Below are 13,238 nucleotides of genomic sequence, written 5' to 3'. Positions count from 1 at the left end.
GTGTCAGGGGTTGGCAGCAAACAGTGGAAAACAAGAAAAACTGTTCCCAGCCCTCCACACTGAGACAGAATTGATCAAGTTGTCACTTAGAAATTACAAATCAATGGAAAAACCCAGCCTAATCTGCAGTGTGCTCTCTGTCTAACCCCATTTACAGACTGCAATTTAAGCACACCGCTTCCCTCTAAAGAACTTAAGATAAACCTGATGACTTACTTTAAATATGAAATTGGAAAAAAAAAAAAGAAATGGCTGAAAGAAGTTATATGTCTAGAATGTTAATTTCCTCTGCTCAAGGAAGGATACTCTCTCCTCTCCTCTTGTCTACTTTGAATACCAGATGTCTCTGCAAAGTCAAATTGAGGCATTTTGAAAGGGAAAGGTTTTCAAATGTCCTCAGCTTTTACTGGAAAATGGGCCCCTTTAAAGATGTCTCAAGTATGACACTCAAAGAATCATCCCAGGTTGCACAGAGCTTTTCAAAACTCAGCCAGCATTTTTAGTAGCCTATGCCTCAAAGAGTCTGGGCACCTTACCCAAAAAGAGCTAAAAATGTAATTTGCAGTTCTTCAAGTAATCCAAAACAAAGTATCAAATCCCTTCCCATCTTCCTTTGCCAAGGAAAGTCCCTTTGCACTAGAACTGGCCTCATTCTGCTACACAGGGGACAGCAGAAGTAAATGGAGGGTGGAGTGGGAGAGCTTTTGGAAGAATGATCAGGCTGTGCGCAGTGCTCAGCCCTACTTAATCATAGGTGCCTTGCTTGAAAATTGATTTCCAAATATTTCCATGGTGCTCAAACACAGAGTTACCTGGCTCTCATCTGTGATGAAGAATTTCAACCAACAGAATTTCCTTGGCAGGGCTGCAACTGATGGCTTTTCCCATTGTTTTAATACTCACTCTGAAAATACTTATTTTGTGTGGGTCACCAACCAGGGAAGAAAGTATCAACTGACTGTTGAATTTTCCAAATGTGGAGGTTTATATGCCTGTGTATTGTGACCACAGAGGAACAATCTGAAGACATATAGAATAAAGGAGTGTAGCAATATCCATACAGCATATGACAGACACATGATTTGACATCTAACTAAATGTCAAATCTTTGCCTTTTAAAAATAATATACTCCTTCTGAGAGTTAAGCTTTTGGCTAAAACAAGCAGTTGTTGAGGAAAAAATAATCAATGTAAAAGTCTTAAAAAAGTGGCTGGAAGCAGTTCTGCTACAGGTGGACTGAGGAAGGCTTTCATTTCTCAGTTCCTTTCTCTCGATTTCTCAGTTTTCTTTCTCTTTTTCTAAGATGGATGTTGCAAGACTTTAATCATCCTATATAAATGAATAAGTAACCTGTACTAATATACCAGTGGGTTGTGGTGAGGTTAGGGAACTTAATCAAAGCAATTTGGTAGACTGCTCCTGCCATAAACCATTTACCATCCAGTTCACTTTCTATTCTGGCTGCCAACCATTGCTGTTAAAGGGGATGTTACAGTGGGATCTAATACTATCAGATAGGAATTCCAGAATAGGACTGTGCAACAAACACCTCTGGTTTTGAAAGGAAACTTAAAGAAGCATGATGTGAGCCATCAAAAATAATAATTTTAACATAAATTCCCATTACAAGGTGTACCGAAAAGAGCTGTCTGCTCTTTAGAGGCATAAAAAAGGGACATAGAAAATTATTTATCTTCTGCAAAATAATCAGTCCTGTGTTCTGATGTCCAGGCTTACAGAAGGGTACAGAAGTAACTAGAGAAATACTTAAAGCACAGGCCACAGAAAAATGTTCTCTGGGAGCTGGAATATCAGGTTTGTGAACCTTGTCAGGCTGTTTGGGAACAAGAAATGCATTTTCAAAAGTTTCTTAGGGGAGCTTTTTGTGTATTCTTTTGAATTTGTGTTAATGGAAGGCCATAATGTTTTTAATTTTTAGTTATTTTCACCAGTTGTTTGGAGAAAGCTTAAAGCCTCCTATCCTGAAAAAGTGCCTCTTGAGTAAGCAAGACAAATTATACCCAGACTTTGGATTAGGCTGTGCATGTCCTTCAGTGTGAATTGTCTTGCATCCCTGAATTATCAGCTTCATGTATCTGGGCTTCAGCTGGTTGCCTAAAGAGTAAGGAAAAGCTCATCTGCAAGGAAGAGCTAGCTCATCTGCTCCCACTCTGATGATGCACAGCTGGCCAAGAGGATTACTTTTTGGGTCTCTGAAGAGCCAAAGAATCTAACTTATAGCTGGAGACAGGACACAGGAAAGGACAAATTGGTGCACTGAGGAGATACAGACTGGGTTGGCTGGCGTGTCTTATTCCAACATGCAGGCTCACACTAACCACAAGGCATGGGACTCGGAAATAGTTTTCACCAGGCTCAGTAGGAGAGCCTCCCCTCCAGGAGCTGCTTCCCTTCCTGTTCAGCTGGGGGCATGATTCACCTTCCACATCATGTGAGTGTGTTGCAACTAGGCAATGCTCTGTCCTTACAAGAGGCTCATTTCAGGTAGCATTTTGTTTTCTCTTGTTCCATGCATGTCAGCATTCTTCTCTCTAATTACTCTCCATACAATACAGTAGTTAAGGCCTTTTGGCTTGCAGTAAAGATGCAACATGAAACAATATGTGGCTTGACCATCTAAGTATCACAGGAGATTCAGACAGGCCATTTTAACCCCAGCCCTGTTGTATGGAAACAGTTTTGCTTATGGGCATGTAAGAAATTAATATGGTTTTTGTTCAGAAATAACCACTGTGATCATATTATGATCTGACCTCCTGTGTACTGCAAGTTCAGCTTCACTCTGTAATTTCTGCATTAGGTACACAACCTGTGGTTAACCAGCATCCTGTGGTGGGATTATGTATTGAGTTTTGTATTGATTAGGTTATGACTTGAGACAAATTATGTTTTTAGCTTGGATTTTCAGTAGTTTAGGCTTGTGTCTGCAGGTATTTCCTTTTAGAGTTTTGCAGGGATTCTCTCAGCAAGTTGTCTTTGCCATGTAGCTCTTCAGCTCCTTCCTGCAAGAGCAATAAAAAACCCCTAGAACACACCTTCCACAGTACTGTAGAAAAGGTACTTAAAAGAAATTCTGGAACTAAATAGCATTGTACTTCAAACTTACATCCTTGATAAACTCTATGTGTATCCTTATTATGACCTGAACTATCCTCATGTCCTTTAAGCCTTCTACAGTATGTGCTAGATGTATCTGACAGAGCTGTGTCTGTACTTACTGGTAAGCCATTGGCAGCCAAACAGAATAATATAACAGTTGCATTCTTTGGGGGCTTTTCTGTGTCATCAGGGCAGTAATTTGGGCATCTGTCCTTCAGCAGTTGCTATTTTTCATAACACTTTCAAGAATTTATTTACCTTGGGATGTCTACACTTTTGTCAAATTGACAGATTCAGAAGTTACTGTGTGTGGCAGGGACAAGGCAGACAAACAGATGATTAGAAAGACAGCACAGACACATAAACTTGTTTCCTTAGGAAATGGAGCTACAGATTATTGCCTAGGGAATTTATACTTCTTTAAAATTGCTACCTCTTTGCATTCTTACTGGTCATCTTCCTTCCTGTCTTTCTTTAAATCCTCTCTTGAGGTCTTTGGGGCTTTCAGGAAGGAGTGGGACCATGTGAGTCTATACAAAAAGTTGGGACAAATTTTAAGCATTGCGAGATGATACACGTGGGAAGAAGTAGACACCACCATACTGCAACTTTTTTAAAAGGCTTTTGGATGCCTATCACAAAATTGTGTTACTCAGATAGCACAATTATGTGGGATTACTCTCAAATATGCAACTAGAGTGACTGATAAATTATTTCCTTTACTCCAGCCGTCATGCAATATTAATTAGGTACAGTCAGTATTGTGTCTTTTGGAAAATGTAAAGAGTTATATAAATGTTGAGTGGGATTTACACTGATTATATCCAAGATTTTTGTTGATATGAAATACATAAAATGGTTTTTAATGCATTTTTTCACATGCAGCTTCAGGTGAGAAAGTGCTTTTATAAATGTACTTGGCAAAGGATTTTCAGAATTGTGTAGGGGATGTTTTGAATGCCTAAGTGCTGGTTTAAAAGTGGTCTCATTTTTAGACACCCATCATGGCTATCACAGATAATATGTAGTTACCCTCGGCCTGTCAAGTCATTCTTCTCACAATGCTGCGGTTTTAAAATTCTTGACTTGTCTGCAGTTGGACTCTCCTCATACCTCTCCCACAGAAGTCAGAATTGTCCAAATGAGAAAATGTGGCTTGTAGATATTTCTAGTATTGACACTATTTACTGCCCTACCAATTTTAATGTTTAGTATTTACTGATGATATATATGTGTGTTTCTATGGCACCTAGAGCAAGGTTTACTTTTTTTATTACCATTTGCAAGTTTGTCCATCCTCTCTAGTCTCAGTTACTGATTCCTACTTATCCTGCCAAAGTTTTCCCCCCTCTCAGCTGTGCTGGATGCCAAGTGTGTGACTGTGCTCTAAGTGGGGGAGGAAGTGGAAGCAGCAGTAAGGAAGGAGGGGCAAGATTTTGAATATTATTTCTTTAATTACTTTTTTTCCAATCTATTATGAGTTGTTCTTAAAAGGTAGATCACCTGCTCTAATGTAATGCAAAAAGAAATATTTTTCCCAGCAATTTAATAGATTCTCAAAAAGTCTCCCAAGCTCCTAAACTTTCAGATCTATGGTAAGAAAAAGAAAAATATGAGAAATTTCCAGTTGAGATGGAGCAGGTCATTAATTCTGAAGATTACTTTGAAGCCTGTGAGCACTAGTCATACTGGCAAGTCCTGTATAATGAGCTTTTTTGTCTTTTGTACTTTTCTGCTTCGATTTTCATCAAGGGGGAGAAACCTGATGGAAAGTGGGGTAGCCAAGCTGTGCAGTGCTGTGTGCTTGGGCACACCATCTTCTCAGCTGGGAATAATGGATTGACAGAAGTCATGGCTGGGACCAATGGGAAGAAATCATACACTCAAAATGCAGTTGCCCTGGTCTATTCCTCATATCATATCCCTGCACACATCATTTCCAACACCCATATATTCTTCATAGTAGCCATGAAGCCGCTCTCATGCACTTATTTTGTATCGCTTTCCTTTTCATTGCCTTTAAAGTCACTGCTTCTTTCCTGCTGATATCCTTCAGGCCAGTTTCATAACCAGTTGATTGCATGCTCCAAACACTTGACCCGTAGCATATAAGGGATCTGCGTGCAAATATGTTGGCTCTGGGCCATCATTCTTAACTGTTGATGATATTTCATTGGAATTGCAAAACTCCTGTGTAGCAACATCATGTTATTGAAAGAGGCATACATGCTTGTTTTGTGTGGTGGGTTGACTCTGGCTGCACACCAGCTGCCCACCAAAGCTGCTCTAGCACTCACCTCCTCTTCTCGTCAGGGGAAGGGGTTGAGATAAGAAAAATCAGTGTCATGAGCAAAACAAACTTAACTTGGGGAATAATTAATCTATTTCCCGTCAAGTCACAGTAGGATAATGAGAAATAAAACTCTATCTTAAGAGCACCTTTTCCCAACCCTTCCATTCTTCCTGGCCTTAACTATACTCCTGATTCTCTACCTTCTCTCCCACAGTGGTGCAGGGGGGTGGGGAATGGGGGCTTGTGAACAGTTCATCACAGATTTCTGCTGCTCCTTCCTCCTTAGTGGGAAGACTCACACTCTTCCCTGCTCCAGTGTGGGGTTCTTCTCATGGGTTATAGTCCTCTACAAACTTCTCCAACGTGAGTCCTTCCCAGAGGCTGTAGTTCTTCATGAACTGCTCCAAGGTGGGTCTCTTTCATGGTTTGAAGCCCTTCAAATGGTCTGCTACAGTGTGGAAATCCAGAGGGTCACAGGTCCTGCTAGCAAACCTGCTCCAGCATGGGCTTCTCTCTCCATCAGTCCACAGCTCCCACTGGAAGCCTATTCCAGTGTGGGTTTCCAATGGGGTCACAGCCTCCTTCAGGTGGCTCTGGCTTGGGATCCTCCAGAGGCTGCAAGTTGGTCTCCGCTGCACTGTGGATCCCCATGGGCCGAAGGGGTACAGCTGCCTCACCAGGCAGAGACCTCACAAGGTGTTCACTACAGGCTGCAAGGGAATCTCTGCTCTGATACCTGGAGCACCTCCTCCCCCTCAGTGACCTTGGCATCTGCAGAGCCATTTCTCTCACACATTATCACTTCTATCTTTTGCTTATTGTTCTGCAGGTTTTTTCCTATTCTTAAATATGTAGCCCCAGAGCTGCTATCACCACTGGCCCTGACTGGCTTGGCCTTGTTCAACAGTGAGTCTGTCTTAGAGCTGGCTAACATTGGCTTCATAGATATAGGGAAAATTTCTGGCAGTTGCCAGAAGCTGCTCCTGTATCCAAAACCTTGCAATGCAAACCAAATACTGTTTGTTTTCATATGATTCCTACATGTGTATAAATTACACTGTATGCTAGGGTAGAACTAACTAACAAGTGGTGCTGTGTTTCTCATTGCTCTTTTTTTGCAAAGGTAGATGATATGTTTCAAGCAGAATGTATACACATACATTAGCTCAAATTTTCCCTTTTTTTCCCTTGTCCCACTTGAATAATAAGAGATAATCATGACTTTTCTCCTGAGCTTGACTGTCCCCAGGCCTGATTTTGTCTACATAGTTTGAGAGTTAGATTGCTTCAATATGCTCTAACCTGTTCTGTAGAAAATGTGTTTTCCGGTGGCTGCTGTATAATGCTGGAGGAATGCTATTTGTCAGGACAAAGCAAAGATTATTACCTTTATCCATTTTTATATACTGTGCTTTGCACATTTAATAGAATTGAAATTCAGCTTTAATTTCTGCTGTGTGTAGAGTGAAAATGACTTTGCTTCTGCTGTTCCAAACTCAGCAATGCCCAGAGACATATTCCAAAGAATGCTGTGTATTTCACCTGTTTAGGGTGAGTGTTCAAAGGCATCTCACTCTTGCAGGATCCTTCTGGACCTGTTTCAGTGATTTTATCTCATTTTTCTCTTTTGCTTTAATGTGTTTGGTATGTCTTTAAGTAGTGGCTCAGTGTGATGCTTAGCAGTGCCATAGTAGATAGGCCCCAAAGAAAAAGAATTCTTTTTAATGAAGCTCAGTTCAAGTATTCAAGATGTCTTGGTACAATTGTCATTGTGGTTGCAATTGATAAATAAATTTGATTTATTGTCACACTATTAGTTCTTGTAGGTTATGTGGTGTGCACAGCATGTATTTTAGCAATGTGTCAAAATCAGAACGATGATAATAATAGCAAAATATTAGCTTAGAATTTAAATGTGGTGAAAGAGCTCTTTGCTTTACTGTCAGTGATAATCATAGCAAAAGGAGAAACAGACTCCTTTTAATTTGACAGGACAAAGATAAATTACAGCTACCACTCATTCTTTCATTGCTTTTTTCAGGTGACAACAAATGCCCCCTTAACTTCATGTCTGAATGGAGTATGTCCTGCTGACAGCAAGGATGCACAGATGACCACCACCTTACACCCCCTCACCAGTCACCCTGCTTCTACCCCAGCAAAGGCCTGTTTTCATCTGCAAGGCTCCTGTAACTCACCCACATGCAAATGCTTTTGACCTTAATTAAAGCAGTTCACCTCTCTCTGCCTCTAGGGATGGTTTCCTCATAAGGCAGTTGTGTTTAATTAGCATTTGCATAGCATTCTGCTGGTTGCTTTCCTGGAGCGTTGTTCAGTAGGAGCGTGGGATTGCTGAAGCCTGACTGGCAAGCTTTGCACCCTCCTAATTGACACAGAAGCCAAGTAGAAGTTACACAAGGAAAGAACAGAGAATCGTTAATGATGGATCATTAGCAAGTAGCTCCTTTGAATGAATGTAGATAACTTTATAACTCTATCAAAGTGAAAAGTAGCGTGATGAATTATGCATCAAACAATAAAAGCTCAAGGAAGACACTGGTTTTATAATTGCTCTGCAATTTTCCAGCATGCTCTAGTTTGTAAGATTAATTTTCTTTGGGAAGCATGAAGCATTCTGTCTGTTGCACACAATGTCAATTTTGGTTTTCTCTCTTTAGAGATTTTATTATGTGTCTTTCAATATCACTGCAAAAACTCCCAGGGTTTGAGATCTATAATTTTTTATGTTAGCAAAAATTTGCACAAGCAAATGAAAAGTCTATAGTTACTAAACCTTTGAGGGTTTGTTGATTTCTCGGTGTAAAGAGCTCCCAGATACACACTCCTGAAATAAGATTGCTTTGTATCTTTTCTTTTTAGTAGAAATTGCATAATAGTTCTGTGGCTATGTTGAATTTCTAGACTAATAAATCCCTAAAGGGCATTTTTACTTTGAAATTATCGTCACAAGCATTTCAGCTGGCAGAGAGATCATTCCTGTGGCTTGCACTACTGCCAGTTTTGCCCTCCTAGGGCTCCTACTCACTCCTAAGTAGAGGAGTTGATACAAATATTGCCCAGTGATGTCACCTTTCCCTTTAAAATGTACTGATCTTTCACTGAAGTTTTCCTCTAAAAATTGAACTTGGTGTGTTTGAAGTGAGTAGAATCAGAGGAACAAGTTAATAGGAAACTTAACCCTGATGTGAGCTGTTTCTTAGCTTTCATATTACAGTGGGTGAAAGGGACATATATTAGTGTGTGAAAGGGTCTGTGAGAGATCTAATCCATCAGCAAGCCCCAGGGATCAGCTGTGGAATCAACTATTCTGGAATAAATCTCCTTTCTAAAGACTGGATTGATACAAACTCTACAGCCTCCTCCCGTGGCTTGTTTCAGCATTTTGTTACCCTACCATTATAAAAGTTTATTTTTTGTTTCCTACCGTTTCCTTTGTTGCAATTTAAGTCAAGTATTTCTCATCATGGACATGAAAAAGGATTTCTTTCCCCCTTGCAGGAAGTTTGCATGGATTTTGGGGGGCGTGTTTAGGGTTTATTTTAGTGGTAGTGGTGGGGTTTTTATACATTTTTTGAGAACAGTTTTGAAGTTGTTTTTCTCTAGCCTTTCTCTTTAGGTCCATGATCCCACTTGGTTCAATCTGTCATGTTCCCTGTGAAAATTTCAGTTGCTGTCTTGTGGAAGCTCTCAGGTGTTCCAGATGGCTGTGCAGTGGGGGCCCCACACCAGACACTGCTCCAGCTGTGACTTGCCAGCTCTAACTAGAGCAAAAATGTGTCCTGCAGGCATCTCTCTTGTTTGTACACCCCTGTATGATGCTTGCCTTTTTCGCAACAGCATGATGTTGTTGACTCATCCTCACTTTGTGATCTAGAATAACCCCTAACTATTCCTACTTTCCTGTTGTCCCCTGCCCTGTATTTATGTAATGAAACATAATTCCTTCCCCTTGACAGTATTGAATTTCACCCTCTTTTATCAGACCATTTCTCCAATGTAGCCAGGTCATTGTAAAATGTGCTTCACAGGAAGTTATAACTTTTGATGTCCTCAGAAAGATGAGCAGGTAAGATCTGAGTTCCATCAGCCATCAGGTGAAAATAAACTGCTAAGTGCTTCATGCTGAACAGATTCCTCTGGAGCTCACTTAAAATGTTCTGTTTTAGAAGATCCCAAGAAGCAATTCTCTGAATATGATTTCCCTCTCAGTATTGCACTTTGTTTTGGATTTATCTAGACCTTGTTTCTTCAGTCAGTTTATGGAAAATAGCAGAGAATTTTCTTTCTGAAAGTCAGATCTTCATTTGGTGTCTTACAGGTTGAAGAATGTGTTGGTCTTGTCTGGGGTAGAGGCATTTTTCTTTTCAGTGGCTGGTAGGGGACTGTGTTTCAGATTTGTGCTGAATACAGGGTTGATAATATAGAGATTTTTAAAAATTGTTGAGCAGGGCTTTCACAAAGCCTTTCCTGCTTCTCAGGACTGGGAAGACTGGGAACATATGGGAGATTGAGAAGAGACACAACCAGGACAGGTGACCCCAGCTGACCAGAGGAACATTCCAGATTGTATGACATCAAGCTCTGTATATAAAGTGGGGTAAAGAAGGATGAAGGACGAAACTTTTGGAGTTTTGGCATTTGTCTTCCCAGGTCACTGTTACATGGCCCTGCTCCCCTGGAGGTGGCTGAACACCTGCCTGCCTATGGGAAGTAGAGAATTCTTGTTGTTTGTGTGCAAGGCTTTTGCTTTCCCTATAAAACACTCTTTATCTCAACCTGTGAGTTTTCTGCCTTTACCTGTTCTGATTATCCCTCTGATCCCACTGATGGGGGACTGAGCAAATGGGGCTTATCTGCTGGCTGAAGTTAAACCATGACAGAGGGTCATCTCACCTGGCTTGATGTCTGGGTGGTAAACCTCCCCATCTAGGACACTTGTCTACCCTTTCCTCTATGGAGAAACACAGGTGATTGCAGTTCATCTGGCCAGGTTTACTCATTTATCAGTGTCTTAGAAGACACTGTGTGTTCTTTCATCTTCAGTTATCTCCAAAGAGTATCTAAGGAACTAAACTTCTATATCTAGATTATTGATTTCTAAATTTAGATGGGATTTATCTCACCTCCAGCCCTTTTCCTGGTAGAAAGACAAGAGGTCACACTACTATTTGTTCTCAAGAGGTACATGCTGGCTGTTACTCATCTGCTGAGTATTTTCATTGTGATTATTTAATCCAGTATTGAATGGAACTTGAAGTTAAATTATTTGGTTTGCAATTCATCAACTGTAATTCCTTTCCTTTTTAAACTCAGAAACCATATATAGGATCCTGGAATCATCTTGGTTGGCAGAGACCTGTAAAATCATCAAGTCCAACCATTAGTCCTTCCAGGAGCATACTTGTCAGAAGTGTACCAAATCCGCTTGAAAAATACTGTATTTCTAGGCACCTTTTGTCTTATTTTATCTTTCCTGGAGGTGGATACTTTATTGTACTAAACACTTGATTCCAGTTCATGAAGGCTGGCAAAAAATAATAAAATGACATGTTTTATCATCCTGACTGACCTTTGCCAACATCTCTCCTCAAATAAGTAGTAGCTTCATGTAGTAAATTTACCAATTCATGCTGTGGTTCACTTCCCTTGCTGGTCAATATTCTATTTCTTCAGAAATAAAATAAATACCGTTCTGGTTTTTGAAACATTCTTTGTATTTCTTTGTATTTCAAAGCAAAGCTGTAGTTTTGTAGACAAAGATATAATGAAATATAACCTTTTTTGTAAATTCTTTTAATGATGTAATAAAAGCCATTATTATTAATAGAGGAATCATTTTGTCAATAGCATCAAATGTTCTTCAGTTTTGTATTAAAGAAGAGTTTTGAATTAGCAGTTAAGGAAACTATTGTCCTCTCTTTCTCCGTGAGGCAGCTAATCTTTCATTGCATGTGCTGAGTGCACATGCAATGAAAGTGCACCTCAGTTCTGTGAGGTGAGTGGGTGCACCTCACTTCTGATTCCAGCATGAATTTATGGCTCATTCTCCTTTCTGAGTCTGGTAGTAAGGGTATAGCTACTTGTCTGCAGGGAGCTACACTGAAATCAGTTCGCTACAGAGCACCACTAAAACATGACATCTGACTACCTGCAATAGAAGACTTCTTATCATTGCCAGCTTCCAGATTTTCATTTTTGAAATTATTCCTTCCAGAGCAAATAAATCACTGTTGATTTTCTTATGGCTACTGCTACTTGTATTTTTGATAAAACATGTAAACCAAACTGGTTTTGTCATTCTGTCAGTTGTGTCACTGCAGGATAATGGAGCACACTGCAGAGGTGCTTGAGCTGCTGCCAGCTGGGGATGGTGCTGCCCATTGTCCGTGCACTGCTCTGACAACAGTAGAAGGGTGTTAACATGACGCTGAATTGTGTCCTTATGCTTGTTCTGCCTCATGGCGTAGAAATGTGGGGATTTCTGCATCTCATCCTGAGTGGGCTGGGCATTGCTGTTCAGCAGAGAGTGGAAGACTGGCGACTCAAAGCACCCTGATATACATATACATATCACTGGAAAAAATGGGAAGATTTGCATAACATTTCATGACTATCCAGCAATCCAGCAATTCTGCATTTGAGTGACCTATTTAAAAGTGGCTTATTGGTATATTATTGCAAACTGGAATCTTTTTAGTCTGTAGTTTCAGAATATAACATTTTGATGGTAAGGACTGTGATTAGAACTGGTGTGAAAATGAGGTACTTTCCTTTAACAATTCAATATAAATATGGGTAGTAACTCTGGAAAATAATTTCCCTCCTATTTGTTTTTTTTTTATTTTCAGGACCAGGTGTCAGATACAGTGAATTTGCTATGTCACATCCAAAACCACCTCCACTTGTTGGACAACACACAGTGGAGATACTGAAGAGCGTGCTGGGGTATGAGGATGACGCTATAGAAGAACTGCTTTGCACTGGTGCTGTGGCTCAGCATGAGGTCAGATAAGGAACATTAGCTACATTCCTTCACACTGAGTTCACATTACTTTGTCCTCTCTTTGCTCCCTTCAGTTTCCCTAATGGGACTCAAAGAAAAGACATAATTTAATTCCTAATTTTCTTCCACGTGTGTTTGTATGATTTTAACACTGATGTATCAAATAAACAATCTCATGCTGTCTGAGTGAAAGATTTTCTTGGGGGGGTTGGGAATAAATGTAATTATACAGTCCTGTGTGACTACTCATTCTCTCTACTTCACATGGAAAATGGAGTCCTTATCATAATTACAGTAATTGCCTAAACATTTGTCCCCAGAAAGACATGATGTTAGTGAAAAGAAGCAGAAGCTTTAAAATCTTTATACTACTCTCCACTCACAGAAAGCTGCTTTGTGTCTTAATAGAAAGTAATTTATTTACAAATTGGTAGTTGATCTGATTGATTTTGAACAGAATTATCCATCCTGAAAACTTTGTTCATCTCTATTTTAGATCAAGAGTAGACTAACCATTGCAAATTTTACCTCTATTCCATGGAATTCCAAATTACTAATATGTCATTATATTACATTGCATAGTCATGACAATCTCAACGTGTTAGCAGAAAGAAGCTCTAAATTGGCACAGTTCTTCAGTTATCAAAAATACCTGTTCCAAGACCAGTTGAGAGACAAACTGTGGCTGAATAGTCTTCTGTAATTTTATTCAGAAAGGTTCGGGGTACTCTTCATTAAACTCCAGTTCGCAGAAAACCACATGCTGAATGTTGAATACCAAAACTTCCCTGATGGTTCTG

The 13,238-nt window shown here is 39.9% G+C and overlaps 1 protein-coding gene across 3 annotated transcripts in view; it reads left to right on the top strand.

The window, feature by feature from the left end:
• SUGCT (succinyl-CoA:glutarate-CoA transferase) overlaps positions 1-12,621 on the top strand; it is a 313,980-nt gene extending 301,359 nt beyond the window's left edge. For 2 of the 3 annotated variants that reach the window (XM_054639787.2, XM_077179191.1), the window contains one exon: positions 12,284-12,621. In XM_054639787.2, coding sequence (XP_054495762.2) covers positions 12,284-12,447 — 164 coding nt within the window. In that variant the 3' untranslated portion in view covers positions 12,448-12,621. Of the gene's footprint in view, positions 1-7,455; positions 8,892-12,283 lie in introns of those variants that run through there. The other variant, XM_077179180.1, reaches the window with a different exon arrangement.
• The last annotated feature ends 617 nt before the right edge of the window (positions 12,622-13,238 follow it).

Source organism: Agelaius phoeniceus, chromosome 1 (assembly GCF_051311805.1).
Source record: "Agelaius phoeniceus isolate bAgePho1 chromosome 1, bAgePho1.hap1, whole genome shotgun sequence".
NCBI lineage: Eukaryota > Metazoa > Chordata > Aves > Passeriformes > Icteridae > Agelaius > Agelaius phoeniceus.
This window is presented reverse-complemented; position numbering and strand designations above follow the sequence as displayed.